This window comes from Marmota monax, unplaced genomic scaffold (genome assembly GCF_021218885.2).
Source record: "Marmota monax isolate L192 unplaced genomic scaffold, Marmota_monax_Labrador192_F-V1.1 WCK01_AAM20220418_F8-fsc00017, whole genome shotgun sequence".
In the NCBI taxonomy this organism is placed as follows: domain Eukaryota; kingdom Metazoa; phylum Chordata; class Mammalia; order Rodentia; family Sciuridae; genus Marmota; species Marmota monax.
The window spans coordinates 3,312,591-3,336,751 of record NW_026695241.1 but is presented as its reverse complement, the minus strand read 5'-3'; the positions used below and the strand labels follow the sequence as shown (position 1 = coordinate 3,336,751).

At 47.7% G+C, this 24,161-nt stretch overlaps 1 protein-coding gene across 8 annotated transcripts; it reads left to right on the top strand.

Annotated features, from left to right (window-relative positions):
* The first annotated feature begins 91 nt into the window (after positions 1 to 91).
* LOC124090177 (interferon alpha-inducible protein 27-like protein 2) lies at positions 92 to 23,765 on the top strand. 8 transcript variants are annotated; one of them, XM_058577805.1, is made up of 10 exons: positions 128 to 741; positions 5,746 to 5,845; positions 6,941 to 7,082; positions 13,401 to 13,542; positions 19,027 to 19,183; positions 20,641 to 20,745; positions 21,540 to 21,644; positions 22,577 to 22,606; positions 22,833 to 23,090; positions 23,542 to 23,765. In XM_058577805.1, exons 3-10 carry the CDS (start codon positions 6,952 to 6,954, stop codon positions 23,622 to 23,624), a joined length of 1,011 nt encoding a protein of 336 aa, XP_058433788.1. In that variant the 5' UTR covers positions 128 to 741; positions 5,746 to 5,845; positions 6,941 to 6,951; the 3' UTR covers positions 23,625 to 23,765. The 8 variants fall into 8 exon arrangements, with proteins under 8 accessions (XP_058433790.1, XP_058433791.1, XP_058433793.1 ...); XM_058577806.1 differs by having other exon boundaries at positions 159 to 741; positions 22,929 to 23,090; XM_058577807.1 differs by lacking the exon at positions 20,641 to 20,745 and having other exon boundaries at positions 92 to 741.
* Positions 23,766 to 24,161: the final 396 nt, after the last annotated feature.

Sequence of the window (24,161 nt, the reverse complement as noted above, 5' to 3'; positions counted from 1 at the left end):
CCGCCTCCACGCCAACTCCGCGACCTGACGGGCTGCTGCGCGGCTTCAGCCCTAGGAGCTTGGAGAGCGAGGCGGAGCGTGTCCCCAGCCTCACGCCGGGAAGCTCTTCTGTGGCGTAGGGCTCGGCGCAGGCCAAAGGTTCGTGCGCTCCATTCCTGGCGGCGGTTCGCCGGCGCAGCCCGGAACGCAAGCCTTCTTGCGGGAGTTGTCCACCTGTTGGGTACCCACTGTGTGCCTGAAGCTTTGCACACCGTTTTGTCATTTAACCGCTGAAGGTACGGTCTCCTCCAGGGTTTTGTGCCTTGCCCGTTGCACCCGGATCGTTAGGGTCGATCTGCTCGACTCAAAACACAGGCTTTAACCGCCAAGCGGGCTGGCTCCTTTGTTGTAATGCAGAGAAGTTGGCTTCACAGTGAGTAGTGACCTTTACCTCGTGGCTGTCCCGGGGCCACCTGAAACTCCCTTCGCATACCTCGTGTCTGATGATGCTGGGAATCACGACAGGACATTCACGGGAAATTGGCCCAGCTTCGGTCCGTTGTGCACTCGCCCCTCTCCATCATGGAGCCACCGTGGCTCAGGGCTTCACCCTTGTCTTGGGGGGGCTTGCCATTTGTATCTCCAAGATTTGAGGTAGCATAGAGCCTGTCTGTAACTGGTGCCCGAAGAAGTCTGACAAGAGACTGGAGCTGCCCCTGTTGGCGGGGCGAGGAGAAAGGGCTGCAAGTCCCTGAGTGGCAGGTAAGTTGTGGGGTTGTCTTTCTGGAACCTTACCTAACAGGGCTGTTTGCTGGGGAAAGGAACCCCAACAGAGGGGCTGGAAGTAGACCCCTGTGGTGGAAATTGGGAGCATCTTTCCGAGTCAGGATGCTACCCTGTGTCAGGATTCTCCAGAGAAAGAGAACCCACAGGACTGTGTGTGTGTGTGTGTGTGTGTGTGTGTACATACATTTAAAAGAAATCGGTTTAATTTTTTTTTAATAAGAAAGAGGGAGATTCCAGCAAAAGCAAAAGAAGAACAAAGATTGTATTATAACAGTGGAAACAGATGTTTTTTTCTCTTCTTAGTATTTTATTTTCTAAGGAAATAAAAATGTGTGATAATTTAATAGACAAAGAAGCAGGGCTTTTTTCAGTTGGTAAAAGTAATCAAAATCAAGGCAAGTAAGGAATGAGTCCATGAACCCCAGGGACCCAAGCAGAAGCCTCCAAAATCATTGGTTGCTGTGGGTGTACTTAACAATGTGTAGGTATGTCTTCAAAAACAAAACAGAAGAATATATGTGGATCATGTGGTTATCATCAAGAGTGCACCTGAAACAGTTGGAGATGGTGAGCTCATAAAACTCCCCAGTAAGAAGGTGACATGTCAAGTGGGGGAGAGCTCCTGGGGAGGGCTGAGGGTCTAGAATCAGATTACCTGGATCTTGATCTAAACTCTGTAACATGAGCTGTGTGACTTTGGCAAATTATTTAATCTGGCATCTGTTTCTTCATTTGTAAAATGAGAACAGTACTGTTATGGGGAGCTGCTTCAGAAAACACTCTTAGTCCAAATTCAGATCATTGAGAGCTTTATTTACCTGGCCAGGACTGTCACCCACCCATAGAGACTGAAGCTCTGTAGGAGAACAGCAACTTCCTGGCCTGTATCCTGGGAATTTCAAGATGAAAACCACAATTCAGGGGCTTTCCTTAGTGTCATGCAAGTAAGCCAATCACAGAAATTAAAACAATAGTTAGTGGGACCTGGGAGCTCTAAGCAGGGCTGGAATTTTCCAGTTAGCAATCAAGGACAGAAGTAGAGAAAAGGCAATCAGCTTTGCAAGTCAGTTAACCACATTTCCAGGTTCAAGCAGGTGCGAGACAGCAGTATCCTGACTTTGAACAGGGGTCGGCCAGGGATAGAATCTATTTCAAATTCATGTAGACCCACAAGTGCACTCAAACCCAGGATGTAACTCTCCATGATCACCACTGCATCCTGAGTAAGGTATAATTTGTGGAGTACAAAGTACAGAAAAACAGTTTTTATAGCTTTCATTTCAGTTTCTCAGAAACAGCTCTTGTAACAGTTTTTATTTTTAAAGAAGGCAGCAAAATGGAGTCTTAGGCCTGTCTGTGACAGCTCTTGCTTTGTAATTGTCTTATCTCACTTATCATATCTATAATCTATATTTTTTACTAATCTGTAACCTATAGCTTACACTCTTACTGATTTTGATTAGTTTACACCACAACAGTACCAGTAACTCTCAGAGAGTTGTGAGGATTAAGTGGGATAATCCATGTAAAGTGCTCCCTGTGGGACCTGGTGCATGGTGAGGCCAGGTCAGCCTTAAAACTATTCCTGTTATTTTCATCATGCACTTTCTTCTAAGCATTTTTTTTATAATACACATCAAAATACAAAAAAAGTTTGGGGAAAACAGTTCAGTCAAGTGCCCCACAGTGTTATTTCAACCTTTTGCTGTTATCAATAACACCATGATAACTATTCATGTGCATATGGTTTTTGCACATCTCTGATTCTTTTTTTTACAACGAATGTGAAGATGAACAATTTCCGGTCAAATGAACTTATACTGCATGTTATTAAATTGCTGACCAGAAAGTCCATGTCCACCCTACCCAGCAGGGAAAGAGAATTTGTCTAATCCTTTCCAAGTCTGCAAATGCTGGTATTTTCAGGTTTTTGCTTTCTGAGCAGATAATAAGGACATACTCATTTTCATTCCATCCCTGCCATGAACCATGGAGGAATAAAAGATAATGACAACAAATTGTTCTGCAGGTGGCCTGGACTGTGCCAGCTGACTTCCCTGTGCAGGAATGTGAAGGTGGAGGGGAAACAGGAACTGTAATTCTGCTTTTGCTGCAAGCATAATAGTAGGGACTTAATTGAGTCCCTATTTGATCCTTCCTTCCTTCCTTCCTTCCTTCCTTCCTTCCTTCCTTCCACCCAGGGGCATTCTGCCACTGAGTCACATCCCCAACCCTTTCTATTTATTTCGAGACAGGGTCTCACCAAGTTACCCAGTCTGTCCTCAAACTTGAAATCCTTCTACCTCAGCCTCCCAAGTCTCCAGGATTACAAGCGTGTACCACTGTTGGTACACTGGTGTTGGTTTTCTGGGTGTTGGTTTTCTGCAGAAGTGGAGTTCCAGGACCCAGTTCTTATCCTATTGGACATTTTACTGCCATAGATGACACTTGCAGTTCATCCTCTCTCAGCCTTTTCTGTAATATATATCATTGTGTGGTGTGTGATTTGAGTTATAGATATTAGTAGTTAAGATTGGAATGGAATGAAAGAACTTGGGGATTGCCAGTGTCATGACACTAGGTGAATCTGAGAGGACTCTGAATTAAAGCTGATGGAATTGATGTAGCTTGTGAATTTATTGTTAGTCAATAAATTCTGATATTGTGGAAAGACACAAATTTGTCCAGTCTATGTTATTTTCTTGTGATACATAGGAAAGGCGAATTCAGTTCAAGGTCATGCTTTGCATATTCAAAAAATGGCAGATGGGAATGCCTTCCTCTAAGGAGAATTTAACATTATAAAGAACAAAGTTTACTCTGAGGTCATCTAAAAGGAAAGAGTCTGAAGGACTCTTTTTGATTAGCTCCTTGTAAGATTCTCAGGAGGCTCTTACCTGAGACAAAAACAGAAAACAACTTGAGTGAGTGAGTTTTAACACTGGTTAGCAATGGTTCTTCCCCACATTCCCCAGGCATAGGTGATTGTCCCAAAAGCACCTGCTTAGCAGCTGGGGATCACGGTAGCACCAGTTCATGCTGACTCCCTGGTTATTGTTACAGCACTAGAGATTCATGCTGCATGAAATAAGCCAGTCCCCAAAAAGTCAAAGATCAAATGTTTTCATCGGTATGTGGAAGCTACACAAAAATAAGGGGAGAGATGATTCATAAAAAAGAGGGGAAAAAAGGGAGAAGGAATTTCATTGAAATAGAGAAAAGATTAGTAGACAAGGAGATTGAGGAGAAGAAAGGAGGGACAGGAAAAGGGAAGAACAGTGGAACGGCCAAACTTTGGTACGTGCGCCTTGATATGGCAGAGGAGTCCCCACATCAGGTGTATCTACAGAACAATTTTTTTTTTTTTTTTTTTTTTAGTTTTCGGTGGACACAGCATCTTTTGTTTGTATGTGGTGCTGAGGATTGAACCCGGGCCGCACACATGCCAGGCGAGCACGCTACCGCTTGAGCCACATCCCCAGCCCCAGAACAATAATTTAAAAAACAAAATAAACTGTAAATGGATTGAAGAAGATGGAAGGGAGTGGGTGCTGGTGTTAGAAATATCAGGGTGCCGCAAGAATTCAGACACGCACTAAGTAAGTTACTCGGCAAGGCAAATTTTACTTCTGCAGAAGGTAGTGCTATCAAAACATCTGGCAAACTAGTACACTGGGCAGGAAGTGTGCCCAGGGCTTCATCCCTGAGGTGGCACTGCCCTTTGCTCTGATAGGAGGAGTTGGAGTTACAGTCCAAGTGATTGACTAATTTAAAAGAGGAGGGCAAGGGGAAGGGTTGTAGTTATGATCAGATGATTTCCTACACTGCAGGCATTATGAGGACAAAGGGAGATATATTGGGGGCTTCAAAATAGCTACATTTCAACCACATGGTTTAGATGACAGCAAACACATTTTTTGTTACGTATGAGGAAACTCAGACTATCGGTTTAACTTTGACAGAAAAGAGAATGTGAATCTTACACTGGGGACTGAATTGGAGCGAGTTGTGTTCCACGCTTCTGTGATTGTGTCAGACTATATCCTGGTGTTGTAGATAATAAAAAGCAAATTTTAAAATTAAAGCAGTTTAACATAAAGGTCTTAACTTGCTTTATTTGAAATTCTAGATCAGGCAATACTTCATTTCATACAATAGGACCCTCCCCAATCTGGCCACAGTGGCACCCTGACCCTGTCACTTGGTCACTGGTAATGAGCCTTGCCCAGGAAAATCACCACAGTGACTAGTCTCCCGTTTCCTGTTCCTTTGAGCTTCAGCATAGCACAGTATCTCTTGCCCTCGACACGCCCACTCCAGGCCAATTCTCCGAAACTGAAGTTGCCCTCCGACACAGCCCACTCCAGGCTGATTCTCCGAAACTGAAGTTGCCCACCGTCTGGACCCTTTGCTTTGACAACTATGTGGAGCTGGTTCATTAAAATCCTCCACTGACCCCCTACAGTGACCTTTAACCCTCTGCGTTCGTCTCTGCCTGTGCTCTTGGCAGGGAATCCTGTAGCCCTCACTGGGCTCTAGCTGAGGGGCTGCTCTGTATTCTGTATATGTGTACATACATCGTTGTATGAAGAGTGGTGTGTGACTTGAGTGTTATATATATTAGAAATTAAGCTTGGAATGAATTAAAAGGACTTGTGATTGCCCAGCGGATGACTATTAGGTGACCCATGGGTATTTGGTGAAATCAATACTACTATAAGTGGTTTGCTTGCAAATTTATTGTTATTCAATAAATTCTGACATTGTGGAAAGATACATTGAATTTGGCCTGTGTTAGTGGCTTAGCTTACCCACAGCCACTGAGCCCATCCTTTGCAAGGCAAGTTTAATTGGCACTAATCCTTGATTAATTTATCTATAGTGGGATGACAGTATCCCCATTGACCTTTGGGTATGGACTTCATTCAGGCAGGGCTGTTTAGCCTGCCTCCAGCTGCAGAGACTGTTCTGTGTTCTCAGGGTGGACAGGAGCCTGGTGGGAAATGGATAAGGAGAAGGAGCAACGGAACCCTGAGTACCTTTCTGCGTCCACCCAGGGCCACAATCACCGTGATCAGAGGTGAGTGTCTGCTGGGAAGGGGCTCCAGCCTAACCTCACCCTGAGCCTTTGGGAGCAGCTGACCTGGTCCCAGCCTGGGCTTCCCTTAAGACCTAAGACCTGCTTGGGTGAGGGTTGGATGGGCAAGGGACAGAGATGGAACGTTAGAGAATAGGACCATGGAGACAGGGACCCTAGAAAAGTTACTAACTTTAAAATCTGAACTGTACATATTTGGATGCATCCTGGAAATGGCTCACAAACCGCAATAGGACACAGGACGTGTCACCAGAACTGAAAGTTCTGCTACTTGCTGATCCACTAAAGCTCAGGAGACAGGTTGATGGAGGAAAACAGGTTTAGTAGATTGAGCTAGGGAGTGCTGGCCTGAGAATAGATAACAATTTTGGTTTTCCGGAACTTTTGTGGCACCTGCTCAGGCTGGTCTCATTCTCAGCAGGAGGAAACTCAGTTGCAGACAGACAGTTCATCAGGACACTGGGAAGCCTGGGGCTTTCAGTGTTAAAGGGCTGTGTTCTGTGCTCACCATCAGAGGGCACTCCCGTGTTACACTGTTTCTGGGAAAGGCTCTAAGCCTTGGGTGCTTCTTCACTGCCACCAAGATGTCAGCTGGAGCCACAGAAAATGGGGAAAGAGTACTGCTGAGTCCCTTCTGCAGAAATCTCAGTCAGATAGAAAGTTCCTGGAAGGAGGTTCCAGAGGGTGAAGTGGCCCAGGGCTTGAGGTGAGGGTAGAAGCTGTGGCCCAGGGGCACAGAGGGTCTGGGTTCTGGCCTGGAGCTGCCCCTAACTTGCACTGTGTCCACGTGAACGTCTTCCCTCCTGGGCTCCAGCCTCCCACTCTGATTTGAGGGGGGCCTGCCAGCTCTCTGTTGGTGGCTGGGTCTCATCCTGTCTCCCACTTGGGTTCACCCCTGGGCATGCCTTTCACCTGTCAGCATAGCTGCCCCTAAGACCCCTCCCCCAGTGAGAGCTCCAGGGAGCTTCTGGAAGTGAAGGATACAGTGGGTCCCTCGGCTTCATATCCTTCTGGGGCCCCTGGGGCCTCTGACCACAGCTGCCCGCTCTGTATGCTCTTCTTCTTCATCTTTTTTAGGGGAGGATGAGATGTCCCAGTCATCTAGTGTGGCCAAGGCCTCCACTGGTTCTGTCCCTGTGGGGGCCCCAGGACCAGCTGGACCAGGGTCTGATCCCCCACATGCCCACCCAAGGATGGAGATAGGAATTTCTCCCACCTGGTAGGTATCAGAATCCGCACGCCGATCCTCAGCCTCCCCAACCTCCCCCTCAGCTCAGCTTCTCTGTTGTGTTAGAGCACGCTGCCCTGATGGTCTCCTCCATGCTCACTCGGCCAGAGACCACAGTGTGGGAGTCCTCTGGTCTCTGGGCCTGGGTTAATTTGTTTCTAAATGTAGGGGTAGGCTTAGGCCACTCAGATGTCTCCCAGCACCAAGTCCCATCCAATTGGGTGGCACAGAAGCCCTTTACACTGGCCTTACGTGCTTTACAAAGGCCTGGCAGCTGGCCAGTACGGGCTGAGGCCTGCTTCCTGGACCTCTTGGTCCAGCCCATGGCCTGTGAGCTTCAGTCTTGCTGGCTCAGAGCCTGGTCCATGGTGTCCTCCTCCCAGCACCTGTATTGAGCCTTCCCCTGGGAGCAAGGCAGCAGAGGCACACTCCTATTTTTTTAATTGTGCTAAAATACAAGTAAAATAAAATTTGCCATATTAACAGATTTTAAGTGTATACTTCAATAGTGTGTACTTAAGTACATACACACTCTTATGCAACCATCACCAACATCCATCTCTGGAATTCTTCTTCTGTTGCAAAACTAAAACACAGTTAAACACTCTGCATTTCTTACTCACCCTGGCCCCGGGCAGTCACTTTAGGAATTGGACTACTCTCCTACCTCATAGACGTGGAAGGTGTGTGCCCTTATTTCACTCAGCATAATATCTTCAGGGCCCATCCATGGTGTAGTAGGTGTCAGAATATCTTTCCTTTTTAAGTCTAAATTAACATTTCATTGTATGAAAGATGACATTTTATGTATTCATTCATCCATTAATGGACACCTGGTTTGCTTCTATCTCTTGATTTTTGTGAATAAAACTGCTCTGAACATGGGTGCATCAATCTCTTCAAGATTCTTTCAGTTCTTTTGGCTATATACCCAGACACAGAATTGCTGAATCACGGGGTAATTCTATTTTGAACTTTTTGAGGAAGTGCCATAATGTTTTCCATAGCAGCTGTACATTTTGTATTTCCACCAACAGCTCACACTTGTTTCAATATCTGCACATCTTCCCCAAAACTTGCTGTTTTCAGTTTTATTGATAGCAGTCATCCTAACAGATTGAGATGGTTTAGATTTTGTGTTTCCTTGATGATTAGTGATCTCAAGCATCTTTTCATATGCTTATTGACCATTCCTATATCTTTTTTGAGAAATGTCTGTGTTGTTAGAGTACTTTGCTCATTTTTAATGTGTTTTTGTTGTTTTTAAGATGTAAGAGTTTTTTTATATTTCAGATATATGATTTTCAAATATTTTCTCCTAGGCTGTACGTTCCCTTTTCATCCTGTTGCTTATTTTTTTATGAGCAAAAGTTGATTATATCTCTTGATCCAGGAACCTTTTTCTGTAATACTGTGTGTCTCTTTGATCCTGTGCCTGGGCCTGGCACAGAGGGGGTCAGAGTGAAGGAAACTTGGTCCTTGACCGTAGAGAGGTCAAAATCCAGCAGAGGAGACAGATCATGACATTTCATTGTGGAAAATTCTGCAGCAGAAGCAGCATAGTGGACTTAAACTTGAGTGAGTGGGTAGAGGTCCAGCAGCTGAGAAAGATTGGGAATGTATGTTCAGGGGAGACTTTCTGGAGAATGTGACAGATGGTAGGAAAACTGGCCTAAATCTCGCAATTAAACGACCCAAGGCCTGAAGGAGCAGGAAATGGCTTCTATTTATCTCACAGAACAGGAACATTAAAATTATATAGGTTCATATGGCTAAGGGTTACCAATGGGCAGCATAGGCCTAGGGTATGACCAAGGAATGTGGCACAGAGTCCAAGATCTTTGGAAGTAATGGAGGAAGAACAGAAAGACCAACTTAGTGGATACCCATAGTCCACTGTATTTGTTTATTGCTTTTTGCAGTTTCAGTTACCTGTAGTCAACTGGAGTCTAGAAATACTAAATAGAAAATACCAGAAATAAACAATTCATAAGTTTTAAACTATATTCTGCTCTGAATAGTGTGCTAAAATCTTAGGCCTTCCTGCTCCATCCTGCCTGGGTCATTAATCATCCTTTTTTCCAGCGAATCCTTACTGTATATGCTACTGCCTGTTAGTCACCTAGTATCTGTCTAGGTTGTCAGATTGACTGGTGGTACCACAATGCTGTGTTAAGCAATCCTATTGTACCTAATAATGGCCACAAAGCACGAAAATAGTGATATAAAGGAGACACCAGAACGTAAAACAGGACAGATGAATTTTGGTACTCTGTGGCAAAACTGCATGTGTGTATGGGCTTCAAGGTCTTGGAGTGTATCCCCATGTAAATAAGGGAGGGACTACTGTGTCATTTCAGTGTGTGTGTGTGTGTGTGTGTGTGTGTGTGAATGGAAGGAGAGACAGAGGTCATGAACCATGAGCTAAGGCTTCGGGAGCTGATCTTCACCTTCTCTCCCTGGACAGGGACCATGCCTCCTCTTCCTAGGGATCTGTCTGAGATCATCCTGCGGGTCCTAAACTCTCTGGAACCCTGGGTCTCAGCTGCCTGAGCACCCCGTCTCTACCCCTGTGGTGATCGTTGTCATATATGCACTGCCAACTCCAGGATCTCTAAACAATTCGGGAGGTCCAGGCATGCTCTGCCTAGTGTTAAGGACTCAGGCCCCACCCTGACCGAGCTCTCTCTTCCTCTCAGATGCTGGCTAAGTAAACCCCCTCCGTTCCCAGCTGGCTCAAGGGCTCCTTCCCACATAACCTCTGGCTGCAAGAGGATCAGAGAGGTCTACCCTGCCTAGGGTGCACGGTGCTGAGGGATCCAGGCAAGCTCACACCCAGTCACGTGGAGGGGCTTGGGCTGAATTACAGAAGTAACCTCATGCTCTCTGCCTTCCTGTGTCCTGTGTCTGTGCACCCTCTCCCTTCCAGAGGCGGATTTATTCCCCCTCCTTTGAATCTTGGCTGCTTTCGGGACCTGCTTTAGCCAATAGAAAGCAATGGAAGGGCCACATGGCCTTCCACTGTAGCTCCCAGAGCCCATTGCCACATGAGAACAAGTCAGGCTGGCCTGCTGGAGGTCATCAAGCACATGCACAGAGTGAGGCCGCCCATTCATTCCAACAAGGCTTCATAAGCTAGCCCTGCTAAGATCCGAAAAACTGATTGCAGCTGAGACCAGAAGAGCCAGTTGCCTAAATTGCTGACTTGCAGAGTCAGAAAAATCATGAGCTAAATAATTTTTGGATCCACTAAATTTTGTGGTTTCTTATTATCCAGCCATAGATAACTGACCACATAACATGATGTGTATAAGACACTGAGAGGATCGTGCTATTTGACATGTAGGACAAAGCAGTCAAAGATTAACTCTAATGGTGGCTATCTGTGAAGTCTTCCTGAAGGAGACGCTATCTTCAGAATTATATAGTTATAAATACCAGAAATTTGATTACAACTGCCTCAGAGTTCAGAGGACTCTATTGCCTTATTAAAATTAAAGAACTGAAAGAAAATACATACATTAGTCTTTGTTGTGTTACTACAACAGAAGACCTGAGGCAGCTAACATATAAAGAGAAAAGGTTTAACTAGCTTACAGTTGTAAAGGTTCAAAATCCAAGATCAGGTGGGCCCCACTGGTTTGGTCTCTGTTTGGTGCAATCATATGTTGGAGCACATCTCGTGTGTGATCCTGAAAGTGGTAGGGACATGTGACAGTGCCTGCCACAGGAGCAGAGACTGGGGTATTTGGACAGTTGAGACCCAGATCACATCTTATTCCTGTAATTTACTCCAAGTCCTTTAATGTGCGTTTGGTGGGGAGGGAGATAGGGATACCTAATGATGCCCTTAGAGAGTACACCCCCATGACCTGAGGACCTCCCACTCAGTCATACCTCTTAAAGTTCCACAGTACCTCCCTGCCCTTCTGGGGACCAAGTCTTTACATATGGATCTTTGGGGGACACTATCAGAGTAAGCTCAGCAAAATTTGATGTGTCTCTTTCCATGTCCAACTTTATATTGAAGTTAAAAAAAAAAAAAAGAACTACAACAAAATTACTATCCTAATTGTTTTTAAGTGTGCAGTTCAATAGCATTCAAGTATATTCACTCGCATTGTTGTGAACAAGGTCTCCAGCATTTTCTCATCTTACAAATCTGAAACTCTGTACTATATTGAGATAACAATCCCCTCTCCCCTTTCTCCCAGCCCCTGGTATCCACCATCCTCCTTTCTGCCTGTTTGAATTTGACTACTCTAGGTCCTCACATTAGTGGAAATCGACAGTTTTTGGCTTTTTGTGATGATTTATTTCACATAGTATAATGTCCCAAGGCCTAGCTTTGTTACAGCATGTGACAGAACTAACTTCCTTTTTAAGATAGCATAATATTCCATTGTATTTATAACTCACATCTTGCTCATCTCATTCTTCCATCAGGGAGCACTTGGGTTACTCCTACCTCTTAGCAATTGTGAATAGTTCTATGCATATTTTCTGTTTTGGAGAAAGCTCAACATAAATTTCAAAGCTGAGAAGAGTGAGCACAAGGAAAACAATTTTAAAGAAGTTAATTTATTCTGTGAGTCTTTACAACTGCTCTAGTTTTTTTGACACCTTCCTCCCCAGAAAGACTGTTTAATATAATTATTTGACAAGAATCAATCTTTTCTCTCTCTCCCTATATTTCAATTATGAAGCAATAATTTTAATCTTGAACAGGAATTGTAAAATAATTTTTTTAAAGACATAAAATATCTGAAGTGTTAACCACCATTGAAGACTGTCATTTGATGTCAATTAAAAAAAAAAAAAAACCTCTGGGAGAAAAAAACAGTATTTCTATATTATATTGCAAACAATCATTCTTAAAAGTCATTACCGTATATCAATGGTAATATAGTTGTTTTTAAAATGACACACCCTCCCATGGTTAACCCACAACGATTGATACAGTGGTCAAATCCCAGCTGGAAAACGGAGGAGAGTGGCGTCTCTCATTTTGTTGCTGGATCCCAGACCAGAGACTCTCCTGGGGTCCCAATGAACGGGATTCCGTCACCTTTCCACATGAGAAATCTGTTAGGTAGCAGTTAAGGCATGAGCAGGAGGTGAGAATTCTGAGAAGATACTCAGTACAAAGCCTATCAGTTAATTGACAGTCCTGTCTCAGTGGTAGTGGAAGGCCTGGCAAGACAGCTATTTCAGGACCCTTGCCTGATCTCAGCCCCATAGATGAATCTTCTTACAACTGGAGAAAAACAGATAAATCCAGGGGAGGACAAAGATAGGTTTGCTTAGCAGGGCCTAGTTGCTAAGACACCTTAAGCATGACCCTGCACAAAAATACAACCAGAGATTTCCAGGCTAGGAAAGAGGGGTGATCATCACTGATGATTGTGGGCCCCCTCACCATGAATTTGGCCAAACCAGTTCCAATTAGGACCTGTCAGCCAGGAAGGATGACCAAGAGTTGCCCTTTGATTGTTAGCTAGAGTAGTCCGTCCGACCAGAGCCCACAGGTGATACTTGGGTGAGACCTAACAATCTCCCTCCACCCCATTAAAAGCTGGGATGTAAGTGGGAGAGGGCCCACCTCTCTCCCTGTGGGTGCTCCCCCCACCCCACCCCACCCCTGCTTCTTTTTCTTCTAGTAAACATTGCTATACTTTTGCTAAGCCTAGTGTCTTGCCTGAAATCCTCTCGTGTGAAGACACTGTTAAGGTATGACTCCAAAATCCCAAATAAAACTCTAGGTCTTTTTGAAGTAAAGAAAAGGATTTCTTCTGGCCAGGGCCAAGAGAGCAGACAATAGGTGTGCTTCTGCCACCCTACATGTGCATTAAGCCATCTACAGGGAGCGAGGGTTGCTAACTGCCGAGGGAAATTCTATTAAAAATAAAAAGGAAACATTGGCTCTACTTGAGGCAATTTGATTACCTAAGCAGGAGGCTGTCGTGGCTACCCAGGTCACCAAAAAGGAGACTCTCTGGTCATCAAGGGCAATAATTTTGCCAATGAGACAGCTCAACAAGAGGCCCTGGACTCCAAACCAGAACCAGTCACCATGTTCCCTTTGGCCTTGTATCCCCAAACCAGCCTTCCTTCCCTCCCACATTATCTGCCAGAAGAAAAAGAGAAGGTTAAAGAAAAGGGGGAACAAAATCAGAAGCTGGTGGGTCCTCCTGACTCCAGACCATGGTACCCTGAGCTTTGGGAAGAACATTAGTATTGGATTTATGTGCAACAACTCCTTGGGGGAAGAATCAACTGGCTGAATTTCTAAGACATATTGTATCCCAGGGCTAAAACAACGTCCCAGGACATCTCTGGGCAATGTCCAGCCTGCCAACAGGTAAATGCCCAACAAGAAAGGTGGACCCATTCTGGGGTCCGCAATCGAGGAGAGCTGCCTGGAGATCACTGGGAGATTGGCTTCACCGAGGTAAGACCTCCCTCCAGTAGTTATACGTTTCTCTTTATTTTTGTGGATACTTTCTCAGGTTGGCCAGAAGTGTATCCAACAAAATTTCTTCTTAATAAAGTCCCACCAGGCTGTGAACTGCCTGTCACCAGAAGGTCAGCTGTCAGGCCGGCATTCACTGCAGCGACTGGAAATTTCATTGCGCTGACCAGCCTCAAAGTTCTGCACAGGTTGAGCACGTGAACCAGACCCTCAGTAGATTTACATTAGAGACAGTGCTGGGTGGCCAGTGCCTTTGCCTGTTGCTCTTTTGCGTGCCCGATGCACCCCTTAATCTTTGAGATTATATATGGGAGACCAACCCTTCTACTTCCCTGGGTTTCTGATATTCATTTGGCTAAAATCAGCCACCAGTCTCTTGTTAACTACCTTAAGTCTCTCTAACAGATACAAGAAAAGGCTTATAGACTCTTCCTTCAGGAGAACCAACCCAGAAAGTCCACTGGTTTCCAACACCCATTTCAGCCAGGAGGCAACGTCCCCACCTGCTTGAGACACCTGAAGGCTTTACAGTCAGTCTGCTTGATTTGCCCCTAGGCTTCACATCCAACCCAAAATGGAGAGAGTAAATAAGGTACCTCTACACATGAAGCTTCATGCGTCTCTTCATGGCTGGGCTCCAATTGGTCACCACCGGGAATCCAAACCCAACAAAATAGCGCTCCCTTAAAGCCTGTGTCAAGGTGATTAGTTCTGCTCACTGTGCCGAGTTTCCCCTCAAGAGTGCTTGAGCCCAAATGACTTCGGTTTCTGTTGTGACCGAGGCTCCAGCCTTCCAAGCCCCTTCTATGACTTGGCAGCTGCCATTGGATGGCTTTCAGCCTCAGTCAAAGGAACATGGTCAAGTTGGCCTTCCTGAGCTCACCTGGTCAAGCATAGCCTTGTAGTCGTGGAGGGGCTCAAGTGGGTTGTCTTCTAGTATCAGCCAGGTGGGGTTAAGGGCCCTTGTGGGGGCAAAGGTGAGTTGAGGGTGGTAGTGCAACAAACTCTGATATTGAATAATACGACTATTAGTCATCCATCTACCTAGTGCACCGTTTAGGAGGGTCTCTACAAAGTGTGGTCGCCACTCTGAGGGATTGTCCCAAAGTTAACTTATTGGCCTCTCTGACCATAAGGGCAGTGGCCATTATGATACATAAGCAGGAAGGCCATCTGGATGCTACCAGGTCCAATCTTTTAGATAGATAGGCTATTGTCCTTTTTCAGGGTCAAAGATCTTGTGTGAGAGGCCCTTTGGCAACCCTTGGACTTTTTGCCACAAGCAGGTTGAAGGACTCAATAGCAGCGGGCAGAGTCAGAGCAAGGACCTTGACCAGGGCTTGGTGGCCTGGTCAAAGGCCTGCGGTTCCTTCTTAGTCCATTTTAAAGGGCTAGTTCCTGTGGTGGCTTAAACAAAGACCTTGCTAGTTCTGTAAAGGAGGCAATCCAAAGCCTGCAGTAACTGCCATTCCTAGAAGTTCACAGATTTGTTTCTCTGTAATAGGGCTATGGAGAGAAAAAAATCAGATTTATAGTTCACGTATTTTCTGGTGCCTCTGAGTCAAAGTGGGAAAATGTCCTGAAAGCATTTTGCAGCTTTTCAAGGAATAAGCTTCGAGCTTTGTTGGGGCCTTGGAGTACCTCAGTAGTTCTAGACAATTTAATGGGCTTTTTAGTAGCCCCTTTTAGTCCCCCTAACAAATGCCGGTGATAGGCGTCCAAATGAACATTCTTTGCCCCAGAGTTAGGGTCCTAATCAGGATGGATGTCAGGAAGGGCCTCCTCTAACAATTGTTGTCCCTTGGCTTTGGTGCAACTGGCCACTGAAAGGATGGCTCTCTTGGCCTCCACCCTGAGGCAGTCCTGCTCATCAAAAGTGACAAGAGCCAGCAAGAGCTGCTGGCAGTCGTCGCAAGCAGACCTGTGCATGCAGAAAGTGGCATCGAGGAGTGAAATGAGGGCCTGTGGGCGTGCAGAGAAAGGAGGATTTTGATTTTTCCAATTATATATCTGAAGTTGTCAAGGGGACATACACAAAGACAGTGGTTCCATCCCTTCCTGAGGGTAGCTGCCGGAGGAGCAACATGGGAAAAGTTGGGGTTGGGGGAGGAGTCGCACCCTGGAAATCAGCAGCAAGGGAGCCGAGAAGAGAGATGGGGAAGACACCACCACTTCCGTCAAGTGTTTATCTCCCCGTGAGGATGGGGGAAGTTATGTGCCCTTCTGGTGATGAAAGAACAGACCCAGGGGACCTTGGGGAAGACACAGATGAACGAGAAGGAATGTGGGGCCCATGAGGAGCATAGGGAGGTGGCAACATTTCATCCTCATCTGAAGGGGGAAGAACAGAGGCAGAAGGGTGCCAAGAAGACTCTTAGTTCTTGTCTGTTACGACCCTGGAAACCTCTGATATCCTGAAGAGCCAGGACTTTGGCTGATCTAGGTGCATCCTTGAGGCATTTTTGTAAACATTTTGGAGGATTAAGAACCAAATCTAGTCATTGGTCTGTATATGGGAACTGGTCAGGATGGCCAGGCCTGCCAGTTACCACATTCCAGACCTTCTGGACTATGAGGGCTTCCAGAGAGCCCTCAGATGGCCATCCAACATTGAAAGAGGGCCGTTCTACCTCACACAGAATTTGGAGGTGCCCTGGTGTCACAGGCACCCCATAGTCAATGTGAAGCCCTGATGAGAAGTTTTTCAACATGTAGTTCAAAAGGGTCAAAAGACAGGACTGATTAGATCCCATGATAAGGCCAAAAGTTAGAACAACAGGCAGAAATGGGAAGAAACTGGTAGGCAAAAGTCAAATTAGATAGTTGGTGGATCCAGGGGCAGTGAGTTGGGAAAGAAGAAGGTTTTCTCGCTGGGGCAACAATGAAGGAGCAATGTTAGGTGGTCAGGCAAGCATGTAACTACAGTTATCCTCAGAAAACAGACTCTCCTCCATCCCAGTCCCAGATCGTCACCACAATCTATGTAGCGGAGCACCTGGGTCCAAAACTGGCATCTCGACAGGTATCCAGTTTATTTGAGACACAAGGCCTCACAATCCACCCAGCTGAAACACCTCTAAGGCTTGACAGTCAATCTGGTTGATTCTCCTCTAGGTTGACATTCAACCCAAAATGGAGAGAACAAACAAGGTACCTCCAAACACACGCAGTTTTCTTAGTCTTCCTTCAAGGCCAGGCTTAAGTCAGTCACCACATAGGATCCAAACGGGACAAAACAGAGAGCTCCCACAACTAGAGGGGAAGGTGCCCCTTTCTGTGGGGTGGGGGGTCCCGATGGGCCGAGAGGCACAGCCTGGACCCCAGAGGATATCTCTCTGGGGCTTCCCAATATTTAGGCACTATTCCAAAATCCCAATCTTTTTGAAGTAAAGACAAAGGATTTATTCTAGCCAGAGCCTAGGGAGCAGAAAGCAGACAGTTCTGAAGCCTAAGACACTGAACGCGGGTTAGGAGGCCAACATTGGTAGGCAAAGAAGACTCTTAGTTCTTCTTAAAAACACAAAGAAGGGGGACAGGAGAGGCAAGTACAATTATAACACACATTTCATAAAGTGTCACCAAGTTCTCAGAATTGGCACCTCCCGTACCCACTCAGGAAGTAAGCTAGCACCAGCTCCAGAGTGTCAGGGTGCAAGTGGGTGGGGGTGTCAGCTTCTATGCAAGTGGACTCTTATAGGAGGGGGAGCCAATTTTGCGCAGGGTGAGATGTCTGAGCAGAATAAGGTCAGCCTGACCTAACTTCCAAATTAGCCCATACAACATTAAGAGCTGAGAATATGATGCAGACTCTGGGAAGATTATCTCAGGTATGAGTTGATCTCCATTATCAAAAGTGATATAAAGCAGGTCGAGTTAGCACACGCCTGTAATCCCAACAGTTTAAGAGGCTGAGGCAGGAGGATTGCAAGTTCAAAGCCAGCCTCAGCAATGTAGCAAGGCCCTGTCTCTAAATAAACTATAAAAAAGGGATGGGAATGTGGCTCAATGGTTAAACACCCCTGGGTTCAATCCCTAGTACAAAAAAATAAAAATTAAATTAAAAAATAAATAAAGGGAAAGGAAAAATTAATTTGATTATAGTTTAGCCAAAACTGGGAAGACAGCTAAACTCCCTTCCCCCTTTCACAGAAACTTTATGATTAATAGAAACAAAAATCAGGAAATATGGCAGAGCCAGGTTAGGCCAGCCAGAGATCAGTTGTAATTCTGGTTTTATTGGCTCCTATCTGGGGCTTTTTGGTTTCCATCATCCACCTAAGGAAGCCAGCATTTCATGGTTGCCAGATTTCACTTTGGCCTCCTTAGTTTCTGTTTCCTAGGAAAATGAAACCTAGCTCCTTGGCCGCCCAAGCACTGGGCGTGCCCTGCAGCCAGTTGGCGGGGGCTTCATCAGTGTTGGGGCTGGACAAAGAACACATGCTCTAGATAAATACCGGGGTCCATTCCACACTCTGAGGACTTCCCTTCACCAGGTAAGGCAGGGAGGGTGGAAGGGACTGCCTCTTGCTGTGGCCCCCAACCTCAGGTGGGCAGTGCCCAGTGTGCACCCACTCTCCCACAGATCCTTTCTTTCATCCGGGTAGCTGTGATTGGAATAGAGGAAGGGGATCAGAGGGAGGGAAGAGAGAAGGGAAAACGAGGGAATGAAATTACCCAATTATGCTCTGTGCATGTATGAATATATCCCACGAATCCCACCATTATGTAGGTCACAGTATCAACTTAAAATGAGAAAAAAATAAGGTATCAGATTTTTTAAAAAGTTAGGTATTGGGAGTGAAGGGACTTGAGCCCCCACCTGCCCCTGACTTCTCTCAAGCCTCCAGGGTGGGTGGAGGTGAAGTGGGCTCAGGGGAGAGGTAAGTGTCTGGAGGGAAAGCATCAGTCACGATGTGCCTGTGAACTAGAAGTACCTGCCCCTGGCTGGCTCTTGCTTTGCCAAGGCCTGGGGCATATAGCATACCCTCTCTGGGCTGCACCCTGTTTTCCCATCCCTAAGGTGGGGACAGAAGCCCAAGTTTCTCATGTTAGTGAGATCACAGAGCAGCAGGCACCCACAGTACCTTGGCTGCTGTTCATACCTTAACAGTGTGACTAGTTCTGATTTCCCAATTTGGGTGCTTTTAAAATTGCTCCATGGAGATTTAAAGGAATCCCAGAAGTGGCTAAGTGGGTGCTGGGCTTTTCTCGAGGAAGAAAACAGCTGCTGGAGGAAAGACAATACCCTGCGGCTCTCCCCTAGCCCCTACCATGGGTCTTTTGGTAACCTTGATGCCCACATTCCTCCTTCCCTCACCCAAGCCCCCTTCCAGGTCCACTGTCCCCACCAGCTCACAGCAGACCTCTCTACCCATCCCAGAGCCCCTCAGATTTTTCAGGACAGTAGGCTGGAAGCCAGTTCTGGGGGTTCCATTTCTTCACCAAAGTTCTACCCTTTGGTAGGTTTGGTCCAATAGAAGCTTTCTGCTCAGCAGCATGGCCCTTACGTCTGCAAGCATGCTGGCCTCCTCCCTGGCCACCCAGTTAACATCAGCAGTGACCATGGCTGAAGCTGGCGGGGCAGCCTGTGGCACCCTCCTGGCTGGCCTTTCGTCACAAGGTAAGTATTCTTGGAAGGGGCAGGTGCTGGGGGACGAGAGGACCGCTAAGGAGGATGCAGAGTCCTGCCCTTGAGTGTCCTTGTCCTCCCAGCACATCTATATGTCCCCCCTGGCATCCTCTCAGAGAAGGGCCTGAGGGAGGCAAGACCCTGGCTGTAGGCCTAGGGGTCCAGTTCCCCAAGGGCTAGACCTAGGCGCTTCCTGCGTCTCCTTCTCTCTCCAGATGTGAGCCTCCTCATGTCCATGTCTACAGCTAGGGGTCGTGGGAATCTCTAGCTAGGTCCCCCTCCCTAAGTTTCCTTTGTCAAGGAGCCCCCTCTGGCGAGCCTTCCCTAGTAGTTTGTCCTACTGGATCTGATTTTGAGCATTGATCATAACGAACTTCTTCACTTCAGGCCCTCTTTCTTCGTGTGTGTGTGTGTGTGTGTGTGTGTGTGTTAGTGGAGATTGAATCTAGGGCTCCTCTTTGGTTTATTTATTTATTCCCATCATTTATGTTTCTTTTCAACTCCATTTACCTCCCCCAAAGTCAACCTTTCTCACATGTTTAATGTGTGCCTCCCTACCCATCTCAGCCTGTGTGTGTGTGTGTGTGAGTTTTCATGTTGCAGAAGAGACCTGCCCATGGAGCCAGAGTGGCCATTGTCTTGTGATTCCACAGGAAGAATTTGAAACCGGATGCACAAAGAACAGACAGCAGTGTATTAGAAATGTGCGGGATTGTGGGCAGTGCAGTGCTATGTAGGCCAACTCTGGAGAGACAGGTGGCTCTTCCAGAGTCTAGGGTCTTAGGATTTATCCTTTAGTCCTTGCCCTGTTCTCTCAAGGACCCTGTCAGTGCTTTATTAGCCCTCATTCACGTGCAGCAAATTTTCTTTGTGAAGGTTGCAATGACCTAGTCCCAGGGGTGGGTGCTGTTGGATGCTGACACAGTAGTTCCCTTAAGGAGTTATAATTGACTCTGGCTGGGAGGTTTTACATGACAATTTCCATTTTTCCAGATGTCTGTTTAGATAAGGTAATCCCCAGTCCTGTCACCTATGCACTCTCTTTGATGTGTGTGTGATGTCCTCCCTGTAAGCTCCCTGCTTCACTGTCCCTCCCCAACCTCGTTTGTGCCAAGTGGCCAGCCAAGAGTCCACATGGGCTGTTGCAGACTAGTGGTGGTTTTCATTAACGTGTGTGAGTTACACACAGGACAGTGTGTTGTGTATGTCGTGCTACTGGATTATTTTTTTCTTATGAGAACTCTTCCTTGAGATCCATCAGTGTCCTTAGGGGAGCTTCTGTCTGTTGCCAAGGGTTTCTCTGGGGTGCCTCCACTGCCTGTGACCTTTCTGTCTCCCTGGGTGGACACCCAGGGCTTCTTCCAACTCCACCAGCACAAATAGCATGGATGGGTGGGGGTGGAGCCTCTGATACCTTCCCTGACCTCTGACCCCCTGCTCTTCCCCAGGGGCCATGCTGGTATCCCAGGCTTCCCTGGCCCCTGTGGCATCTACTGTTGGCTCCTTCCTGTCGGGGTTCTCTGCTGTCACCTCGGCTGCTGCTCCAATTGGAGGTAACTGGCTCTGAGTAACAGATACCACTTGTTGGGCTCCCAGTTCTGCGTGGCGAAGGTCAGGGCCTGGAGCACACCGGCGTTCCTTTCGCCATCAGAAATGCAGTCAAATCCTCAGCTCATGGTGAAGAGATTCATAAGATTAAAATAACAAGATTGGTTAAATTTTATTAGTGTTTTTACATTTAGTTGCTAAGTCTAGCACTTGACATTTGCCAATTCATTTAATTCTTCTAACCACCTCAGAGAAGTTAATATTGTGCCTTATTTACCAAGGGACAACCATGGGCATTTGGTCCCACAATTATGCACAAAGACTGAGTCCTGAAACTGACAATGTGTTGATGGGGGTGGGGGCTGGGGAGCCTGCAAGCTGCAACTGCTTTGTTCTTGCCCGGCTCATGGGGCAGTGTGAGCTTAGATCTTAACTATGGCAGAACGTATTGAAAACAACCAACTGGCTTGCTAGTACTAAGGAAACATATTTCCCAGTGACAAAACAGGATGTTCTCATAAAATGCCAGGAAACATACTCCTAAAGGACTTATTTTTCTCCTTAATCAGGGTCATTATTAGTCTAGCATGAGGAGTTATGCTGTCCTTGGCTTTGGCTAATACACAGGAACTCCGCATTAGGATTCTTCAGGGTTGCACTCTTCATGACTTCAGGAGACTGGGCCCCAACACTGGATGGACATTCGGGGCTTCTTCCAACTCCACCAGCACAAACAGCATGGATGGGGGATAGAGCTTCTGATACCTTCCCTGACCTCTGACCCTCTTCTCTTCCCCAGGGGCCACGATGATATCCAAGGCTGTCCTGGCCCCTGTGGCCTCTGCCGTTGGACCTCTGCTGGGGGCACTGAATGTGGGCTCTGTGGCTGCTGCCCCAATTGGAGGTAACTGGCTGAGTAACAGATGCTACTTGTTGGGCTCCCAGTGCAGCGCAGAGAGGGTGATGAGAAGGTCAGGGCCTGGAGCACACCAGCATTCCTTTCTGCGTCAGAAATGCAGACAGATTGTCAGCTCATGGTGAAGGGATTCGTAAGACTTAAATAACAAGATCAGTTAAATTAATTATTAAGTTTTTTTTGGCTTAGCACTTGATATTTGTCAATTCATTTAATTCTACTAACAGCCCCAGAGAAGTTAATACTGTGCCTTATTTACCAAGGAACATTTACCATTGTCCCTGTGCCCTGGGCAGGGAGGAGGGGTGGGAGGATGTTTTCAGAGCTTGGGACAGGAAGTAGAACAAAAGTTTGGAGATATTCCAACAGCAGAGGGTGGGGTGGGGTTTGGGAGGAACCCTCAGGCAGGCCAGGTTCCGCACACACCAGGGGAAAGGCCAGCCACCCACACCCGTGACCTCTGGTTGAGACCAGCAGGCAGGCCATGAGATGGACAGCCTTCCATGTAAGGAGCCCAGTGTGCCAAGCTGCCTGCTGGCTGGGCGTCACCTTCCCTGCCTGCCAATAAGTTGAGCAGCAAATGCCTTTCAACCTGGTTCCTGGGTCCAGAGGATGCCCCTGGTCACTCAGGGCTTGACCTTCACATGCCTGTTGCCCAAACCAGGGAGAACCAGGACCCTAAACCCCTGTTCCCAGATCCTCTTGACCAGGGTGGGTAAACACATTCAGGACAGGTCCTTGATCTCTGAACTAAGACTCCCCAGCAATCACACCTTCTGCAAAGTCCTGCTTCTCTGAGAAAAGCAGGGAGGGGCAGGCAGGGGCCATTCCTTCCTGGGCAGCAGCTCCCTACAGTGGGTCTTTGGCAGGAAGAGGGAGGCACAACGTGTGAGCCTCACAGCATGTTCTTTCCCTTCTAGTCAAGGCTGCTGCAGTCGTGACTGGTGGAGGTAAGCCTGCAGGAAGGGGGTTCCAGCCCCGCTTCCCCCAAACCCAGGGTGCAGTCAGAGATGCCAGGGCTCCTCAGGAGGGCCTGAGGCCTGGGCAACCCATAGCAGTCCCCTCTGGGAGTGCAGCCCCCTGTCCTGGTGGCCCCCAGTCCTTCCCCCACATTCCCTGCCTCACTGCCCTGGGCTCATCACTGCTACCCTTGCCTGTGGTCTCTCCCAAGCTCAGAGCCCAGTTACAGACTCCGTGAGGCCTCAGGATGGGCCCAGAGAGCAGGGAGTCCTTCCCCTGGATCCACCCCCATGCAGCTCCTCTCCCCTACAGCCCTGACCGTGGGTGCCGTGCCCGTGGTTCTGGGTGCCATTGGCTTCACTGGGACAGGAATCGCTGCCTCCTCACTGGCGGCCAAGATGATGTCCATAGCTGCCATTGCCAACGGGGGCGGAGTCTCCGCCGGCAGCCTGGTGGCTACTCTGCAGTCAGTGGGTAGGTGTTCGGCAGGGCTTGCTGGGGAGGGGATGGAGGAACACAGGAGCCACCAAGGACCCAGCCCAGATCTCACCCGTGGCCCTCTGCCGCAGTCCTGCCTCACCCTCCTCTTCTCTCTCGGGTTTCTCTGAGGGTGGGGGGTGGGGGGAGCCCTGGCTAGAGCTGCTGGCTTAGGGCCAGGTCACTTGGAGCATCTCCTCCCACTTGGGGCTCAGCCTTCCTCTACGCGGAGCAAGGCAGTTCCCGCGGATCCACCACTGGAGTCCCTCCTGGGCCACTGCTGGCAGCGCCTCTCCCCTAGACCAAGATGCTGGGGTTCAGGAAACAGAGGGTCTGCTGTGGGGTGCCCCGCCTCGGGCCCTCATGAGGAGCATCCCTGGCCCTGCACTTTTGTCCTTCAGAGCTGCCTTGGCCCTCCCCCCTCTGCTCACCCTCTGCTTTTTCCCAGGAGCGGCTGGACTGTCCTTGTCGTCCAAAATGGCCCTGGGCTCTGCTGGGTCTGCCATTATGGCCCGCATAGTGGGTTTGTAATAGTTCCTGCTACTCCCATAGAGAAGAGGACCCCAGGAAGAGGTGGTACTGCCCCTCAGCCTGACCCGGGAGGGGCCAGTCCTGGAGGGTCAGCACCAAGGACATACATTTCTTGAGAATAAAGCTTGTTGTTGCAACCCACCCGAGCCTCGCCTCCTGCTTCCAAGATGGGTGGGAAGGGCCAGGCAGGGGCTCTCTCCCACCATGTGTGGGTGTGTGCTGAGCAGGAATGAAGTAAGTGTGAAGACAGGAGCTGTCCCCTGCCCTGCTACTGACAGTGTGTGTCACTCTGGGCGGTCACTCCTCCTGTGCCTCAGTTTGTCCTTCTCTAAATGGGGAATTGAACCAAACGACCTCCCACATCCCAGCCTGGGTGGGTGTTTGGCTCGGGTTCTGCCAGGAGCCACTTCCCTCAAAGCCAGATCCTACTGTCCTTGCACTTGCCACCTCCTTGGTGTCTGGTGGCCATTTCCCTAGTAGCCTGGGCTGTTTTCCTTTTCCACACTCTTCCACCATGATGTTCTGCCTTACCTCAAG